The sequence below is a fragment of the Momordica charantia genome (assembly GCF_013281855.1).
Source record: "Momordica charantia cultivar OHB3-1 chromosome 3 unlocalized genomic scaffold, Mcharantia_2.0 BLBB01000003.1, whole genome shotgun sequence".
In the NCBI taxonomy this organism is placed as follows: domain Eukaryota; kingdom Viridiplantae; phylum Streptophyta; class Magnoliopsida; order Cucurbitales; family Cucurbitaceae; genus Momordica; species Momordica charantia.
The window spans coordinates 23,367,113-23,375,024 of NW_028275161.1; the positions used below are offsets into that span (position 1 = coordinate 23,367,113).

At 39.9% G+C, this 7,912-nt stretch overlaps 2 protein-coding genes across 2 annotated transcripts; both read right to left on the reverse strand.

Moving 5' to 3' along the window:
- Positions 1-284: 284 nt before the first annotated feature.
- LOC111008612 (protein CANDIDATE G PROTEIN-COUPLED RECEPTOR 2) lies at positions 285-3,721 on the reverse strand. The gene is made up of 6 exons (XM_022281359.2): positions 3,178-3,721; positions 1,712-1,903; positions 947-1,106; positions 754-856; positions 581-662; positions 285-481 (listed from the first exon to the last, which is right to left on the reverse strand). The coding sequence occupies exons 1-6, from the start codon at positions 3,451-3,453 to the stop codon at positions 404-406; spliced, it is 891 nt and encodes a 296-aa protein (XP_022137051.1). The 5' UTR covers positions 3,454-3,721; the 3' UTR covers positions 285-403.
- A 506-nt stretch (positions 3,722-4,227) lies between these two features.
- On the reverse strand, positions 4,228-7,912 carry LOC111008825 (chaperone protein ClpB1). The gene is made up of 7 exons (XM_022281653.2): positions 7,714-7,912; positions 6,437-7,599; positions 6,158-6,339; positions 5,444-6,066; positions 5,074-5,353; positions 4,786-4,983; positions 4,228-4,694 (listed from the first exon to the last, which is right to left on the reverse strand). The coding sequence occupies exons 2-7, from the start codon at positions 7,584-7,586 to the stop codon at positions 4,401-4,403; spliced, it is 2,727 nt and encodes a 908-aa protein (XP_022137345.1). The 5' UTR covers positions 7,587-7,599; positions 7,714-7,912; the 3' UTR covers positions 4,228-4,400.

Below are 7,912 nucleotides of genomic sequence, written 5' to 3' on the forward strand. Positions count from 1 at the left end.
CCCAAAAGCCTTTTTATTAAGCCTCAATATTATTAGAACACTTTGTAAGTGCCAATGTTATAGACTCGGATGGGTTTGATATACTTTCAAATTTAAACACTTCTTTGGTACTTTTTCATGAATAATCTCTCTTAGGTCCTTAAACTATAAGGATGTCAATTACTTTAAAATAACTTTTTTTGATCATCATCTCAGGTATTTCTTCAAAAGTCAAAATCAGCTAAACACACTATACCTGATGTAATGGGTACAGAAAATCACAGGTAAACCATGGCAACAATTGATTGAATTCAGAATATAGAATCATTTTTCATTGCAAATTAAAGATTTCTATTTATGTTTTATATACATCGTATACAACCATCAACCATACAAGCATACAAAATATAGGTTCTTGAAGAGGTTACTCCCATTCTGCATCAAAGAATCCTGCATCTCTCATTTCTGAATAATACGCGTTCTCCAAAAGGAAGTCTTCCTCCTGAAAATAAAGCAAATTCTTAATCCTAAATATCCAATATGGTAAGAATGAATTATAGATGATGGATCAATTATCCAATATGCACAAATAGGATTTCACCTGGAAAAAATCTGCCAGAAACGTCACATACAGGAAAGGAAGATACATAGAATGGTAGCTGATGACCGTGAAATTGTATAACCTACAGCATAAGGAACTATCTGTGTAAGTTGTGCAGAGATTCAACTTACTGGAAACCTGGACAGTAACTCGCCATATGAAGGTAGAATTACCAGATTCCAAACCCTACTCCAAACGCTGCGAGCCCACTGGCGAAAAATGAAAGAGTACTAACAACAAACAACACAGCAATGTAATTATAGAATGCTGGTTTGGCTGTAACCACAACAAAATGGCAACAGAAATTCCTGTTAATGTAATGAAAATCGGCGAATATAACAGACTGAGAGAAGGATTTGTGCTAACGTGGTAGCTTATCTCTCCATTTTGAGAAATGTACAAACAATATGAATCCATATGCTGCAGTTAGCAATAACTCATGGATGGTCCAGACGCCCCACTTTGACCAGTGTAAACTGCCAACCCCAATGAACAGTGGGATGCCAAACCCAAACACGTATATGACCTGAACAGTAGTTTATAGGTAGATATGTAAATTTCAATTACCATATCAGGATTCAAGAAGAGTGAATAATCACAGAACACTTCTTATTGAACATTGACAACAGACGAACAAAAAACAAAAACAAAACGAAAACAGAACTTATCGAAAATATGAGAGGTACAAAAAGAGCTAAAAAAATCATGGAGACCACATTAAACCACTCCCGTTGGTAAAAGAAAAATTGTTTCGTTTTGTACAAAAAGAGCTACAAGAAAATCATTGGGTCCGCATAAAACCACTCCAGTTGGTAGCAATAAAGCAAAATTGCAATTACAAAACAAAGGAGAAAGTAGAAGCGAAGCACATAATCCATATATTCATCTGATAGGTCGATGGTTCGATCCCCACTCCATAATTGATTAATTGTTAAACTCAAATAAGAACCATAACCACACAAAGTCGTAATCAAGAAAATACAATCGAAAATGTCAAATAACTACAAATGAAACAATAAATCAACCACAAATAACTGTTCAAAAAATGCCCAGTAACTGAGATCTCAGTCATAAACTTGCAGATATTGACCTTGGCACAGACACAAATCTCAAAGTACATTGATATATTACCTTAAGAAGAACATCAACACCAACTAGAATTGCCGAGGTGATAAAATTATGCAACAATGCTTCCATCCCACCAGAATAATTTTGTTTGAGTAAGAAAGCTACCAGACTAATTTCCAGAAACAACATTCCAGATGATGTGAACAAAGACAAGAGATTCCAAGCAACCTCCTTCCCAGGAGAGCATTCCCATGCCTGGTTTACAAAGAATTAAAACAGCACAAATTAACGAAATGCATGTCCATCAAATTACTAACGGTAAAGGTATGCAAAATTAGAACTGCAGTATAATACATCACAATAAAATATATAATATATTATGGCTTGGGTAAACAGTATGTCAAATTCTAATGTGGATAACCGGTTCATGCTATACTTGGTGTAATCACCAGTCTCGTGAACCTCAGAACATATGGAAGTTCCAAGCCTGAAAATATGGGGTCGATTCAGATTCAAGACAGCTCAGCTTTGTCCCATAAAAGAAGTGTTAGAAGCAGTAAGTGTCTAGTTTCTAAAGATTATTTTGTCTTTACATCGAAAAATACTTTCATGATGATGAATGAAGGATAAGCACCTATGTTAAAACTCTCTTACGCACCAGCGGCCTAATTGGTACGTTCAATGCAAAATAAAACAAAATGTAGTAACTGCAGGTTATCTCTTCTTAAAGTGCCACCATCCATCCTTAATATTTGATGGAGGCTACTGGGATTGATTAAGATGGCTTTGTCTACCCTCAGGTGTAAGTAGGCCTATACTTGTCTCCATGGCGTCAACAAAGTTGTAAGAAGAAGACCAAGTTTTCTGGTTGGATGCAACTGAACTCTCATTTAGGAATAAATTAAAAAGGAATTTTCAAGTTGTTGAGAAGGCTTGGCAGTGGTTCCAGCCCGAGGAAATTATTTTGTAGCCTTCCTAGTCAATTGGAGAAGTTATTTTTTCTTTTTCCTACTATATACACCTTGTATAGGGTCGTTTCCTCTTTGTGATGATCAATAGGAGTCCTAGGGCTCTTTGGGAGCTACGAATAGCTTTCTATTTTCTGTTGACTTCAAAAGCTATTTGGGCTAGCTTGTCGAGAGAGGATTTTTGTTCTATCACTTTCCTAAAACCTTGGTCTTGGGGAGGAGAACAACTCAAAATATTCTAAGAAATCATGCCATCTAGAAACCAAGAGAACACAAGTTTCAAAAACCAATCTTCCTAGATTATTAAATTTGAGAACTCCTTCTCCACAGAGTTCTCAAACAGCCCCTAATTTCTTATGAAGGAAATTCCACATTACTTCGCAGCAATAAAAATAATTTAAGAAAAGAAGAAGTAGATGCATTTTTAACCAGTAAACAGATAACCCAGTAATAACACTAGATAGCTCATTAATTGAAGGCAAAATACAGTTCTTTGAAGTCCTCCACACCCCCACACTTGCTGGATATCGAAGAAAGAGAAAAACATCCAAAGAAACTCACCTGAAGAGAGCACCAAGCAAGATTGAGGACGGTAGTGATCCAGAGAAGGGCATAATACGAAATCATTATAAACGACCGACCAAGAAAAAGCTTCTTCATGTTCTTGACAGCGCTGATCGCCAAATAGATCGCGAACAAAGCCGACGGCACAACCAAGAGAACAGTATACGACATTCCATGGCATCCGGCAGTGTGTCCATTGGCCCGGGAAGAGAGACTCTCAATTGGCGCCAAAGGGTCTGAGGCACTGTAAACTGGTTGGAGAATCGTCCCCATTTCACGAACACGGAGCAGAGAAATTAGGAAAGTGCCCCTAATTTAGTGAACTGGGATCATTCCAATTTCCATTCCATCCACAAAAGAATGAAGCATTAATTGTTGGCAATCGAGAAAGAGTTGTTGAAGTTGAAGCAAATAATCAAAATTGCAAACAAACAAGGCGATCCCGCAATTAGAAGTCGTTGAAATCTGCGCGCTGTAATCCAATGGAAAACGACTGCAGCAATAACTAATCCATGCTTCCGGCTATCCCTATCAAAATTGCAAACGACAAACGTTTGACTAAGCGACGTCGTATTTATGTCATTCTCCCAATGTACTCTAAAAAATCACTAACTTTTCATTTTTTTTCTACTAAATATAAATATAGCATGCTTAATTTTTATTTTTCTTAATATAAATCATATTTTATTATTTTGTTACTGTTTTTCGTGATCATAATAAATCGCAGTTTTTTTTAATTAAAAAGAAATAATATAGAAGAAACGAAACTACCACTTAATGAAAGAAACATTACTATATAAAAAATAATTTACCGAAATTCTTGAAAAAAACGAAGATCAAAAAAAAAAATTTTAATACTTAATTTAGCCCGGAATTTATCGTTAATATTCATTTTAATTATATTTATCAAATCTTCGTGATCATATTTGGGATTCTAACTTCAGGCTTTTGACGGACATTCCATTAGAAAAATTGAATAAAAAATCAGACTTTTCCCCACTTTGTGCATCAATCAAGGACCAAACTGTTAATATAACAAAAGGAAAAGGGAAGAAAAGGAAAACTTTTATTTACTTGGAACAACTTCACAGTGAAACTAGTTACATTTTTTGTTGGGATATTGTTATCAAGAACACAAAAATTCAAATTCAGAAACACTCAAAAAACCTCTTGAAAATTCACTCAAAAGAACGAACATCTTAACAAATTTGATGTCCCCTTTATTCTTCCATCTCATCTTCATCGATTTCTTCGATCCTCATCTTCTTCACATTCTGAGCAGCATCGCTTTTTGGAACATTGTTGATTTGAATCAAAACATCAGATTTCTTACCAGTGGTTGCATCTACAAACCCCCCATTCTTCTCTACCCTATATGACAAGCTCTCCCCGTCCGCCCCTGCGTCGATGAACACAGTTGAGTTCTCGTCGATTTCTTCTCTGATCAGCATTCTGGATAGCTCCGTCACCACCTTTCTCTCTAGCCATCTTCTTATGGGTCTGGCACCATAAACCTGGAAAGAATCGAAACAAATGGAACGTGGAGTTAGCATTTTTGTTGAGACAAGATGAAGCTGCTTGTTCGTTTTCTTGATCAATACTTACTGGATCGTAGCTCTCTGCCAAGACATAATCGAGAGCAGCATCAGTCACGGCCAGGGCAACGCCCCGCTCGGCCAGGCGGGCTGCGACGTCTTTCATTTGCAGTCTGGCAACTTTCCTCAGTTGCTCGTGCGAGAGAGGATCGAATACTACAATTTCATCTAGCCGATTAAGCAGCTCTGGCCTAAAGTGCTTTCTCACCTGTCAAATTATGCAGGAATGAGCTTATTTTGTAATGAATAAATGAAGAATTGTGAACACAGAAAACAGAACTTGTTTTGTTTTTGGTACCTCTTGCATAACTCGATCACGAGCAACTTGCATTGTGCACTTGCCCATCAACCCAGAAAGGAGATGCTCAGCTCCAAGGTTAGAGGTCATAATAATGACTGTGTTTCTGAAATCCACAGTCCGGCCTTGGCCATCGGTCAGTCTTCCATCGTCTAAAACTTGGAGAAGAGTGTTGAAGACAGATATGTGAGCTTTCTCCACTTCATCAAACAGCACAACGCTGTATGGCCTCCGCCTTACAGCCTCTGTGAGTTGCCCTCCTTCCTCATGGCCAACGTACCTGAAAGAAACCACAAGACCCCAGTGAGATTTTGTTCTTGAAAGCCAAGAAAATACCAACAATTGGCTCTATGTGGTGAAGGATACTTACCCAGGAGGAGCACCAATGAGCCGTGAAACTGAGTGTTGTTCCATATATTCAGACATGTCAATTCTCACCAGGAGATTTTCGTCGTCAAAAAGTTGTTCAGCAAGCGCCTTGGCAAGCTCAGTTTTTCCAACACCAGTTGGACCAAGAAACAGGAAAGACCCAGTTGGCTGCTGTGGCCTTCCCAGTCCAGCTCTTGATCGTAAAACTGCCTCGGCAACAGCATCAACTGCTTGGTTCTGCCCCACAACTCTCTTGTGCAGTCTCTCAGCAAGCCCCACCAGCCTCTCTTTCTCATTCTGGCCAAGCCTCGTGACCGGTATTCCGGTCCAGCGGCTCACGACCTCGGCTACTTGTTCTGGTCCAACGGTTTCAGTTAACATTAGATTCTCATCAGTGTTCCCTTCAATCCGTGCAATTGCAGATTCTACTTCCTGGATTGCTCCATATCGCAAATCAGCAGCTCTTGCTAAATCATATCTTCTTTCAGCCTCTTGCAGGGCTATCTGTAGTTCCTCCCTCCTCTGCTTGAGTCTTCTAATTTCATCAACCCTTTCTTTCTCCTTTCTATATTTCATCAATAAAGGTTGAAGCTTATCCCTCAAATCATCAAGCTCTCTCCTCACCTGGAGCAAAGCAAATAAAATGTCAGAAACTGCATCGCATACCCCACTACAAAAGTAATCAAAGAAATCAATCTGTAAAAGGAATACTCACTTCAACAAGACGAGCTTTACTAGCTTTGTCCTTCTCCTTTTCAAGAGCATGAAGTTCAACTTCAAGCTGCATTCGCTTCCTCTCCAAGTTGTCAATTTCTTCAGGCTGACTATCAAGTTGGACCCTCACATTTGCACAAGCTTCATCAACTAAATCAATTGCCTTATCAGGAAGGTGCCGCCCTGTACAATGTAAACCAAACCCCAACATCAATATCTTCATGATCATTATAAAAAGCTCCAAGAGATTGATATGAGCTGAAAGGAAACAGATACATACCTGTGATATATCGACTCGAAAGCTGGGCCGCAACGACAAGAGCTCGATCTTGTATCCTAACACCATGGTGGCCTTCATATCTCTCTTTCAGTCCTCGGAGGATGCTGATTGTATCAGGCACACTAGGTTCAGCCACATAAACCTGTTGAAACCTTCTCTCAAAGGCCGCATCCTTCTCCACATATTTCCTATACTCTTCAAGGGTAGTTGCCCCAATGCAACGAAGCTGCCCTCTAGCCAGCATAGGCTTGAAAAGATTGGCAGCATCCATAGACCCTTCTGTTCTACCAGCACCAAGAACAAGATGAATCTCATCGATGAATAATATGACCTTCCCTTCTGCATCTTCAACTTCCTTCAAAACAGCCTTCAATCTCTCTTCAAATTCTCCCCTGTACTTTGCCCCTGCTACCAGTGCACCCATATCCAAAGCTATGAGTCTCACATCAGCAAGATTACTTGGGACGTCTCCCCTCACGATTCTTTGAGCTAATCCTTCCACCACTGCAGTTTTACCAACACCAGGCTCTCCGATTAGAACTGGGTTGTTCTTGGTTCTTCTAGATAAAATCCTCACCACCCTGCGAATTTCTTCATCCCGACCAATAACTGGGTCGAGCTTCCCCGCTTGCTCTACCAGGTCTCGCCCGTATGTTTTGAGGGCCTGAAATGTTGTATCTCCAGATGCACTCTCCACTTTCCTCCCCTCTTTTCCACGGAGTTTCTCGACCTCGGACTTAACTTTCGCAGTGGTGACACCGGCTTCTTTAAGCAAATCCCCAATCTGGGAATCCTCGAGAAGACCAAGAACCAATTGATCGACGGCTAAATGCGTGTCCCCTCGCGATTTCTGCGCAGCTTGTGCTCTCCGAATTACCTTGATCAGAGTTGTACTCGCCGGAACTTCGTCGGGTGCAGGGGATTGAGATGGGAGCTTCTTCAATGCCCGATTGAAAACCGTCTCCACTTCTTTATGGGCATTGTCGCCACCGGAACTCGAAATCGCTTGGCTCAATATTCCACTCCGATCAGAAATCAAAGCAACCGCAAGATGAAGTGGTGTCAACTGGGCATGGCCGGAATTCAAAGCCAGCTCGTGAGCCCCGGCGAGTGCCTCATTGGTCTTGTGGGTGAATTTGTCAGGATTCATATCCGCAAGAAATCTGAAAAGAAAAAAAAAACAACAAGAAAAGAAAAGAGAAACTATTAACATCAAATAGAAGAACAAACAAGACCAAGAACAATCGCATTGAATCAAAGGAATTCGATCACCATACCTTCAGATCAAAAAGAACGCAGTAGCAGTTGCACAAAACCCTTGTGGTATACTTCAAACGTTCTCTTCGTCGTCAAAGAAGAGAAATTCGATTGAGAATTAAGGAAGCGTTGATCAAGAATGTTTTCGCAGACGAATTGAACAAGAATGGAGAGAGAAGGAGGCGGCATGGTGTTCTTATGATATGCAAATGGAGACAT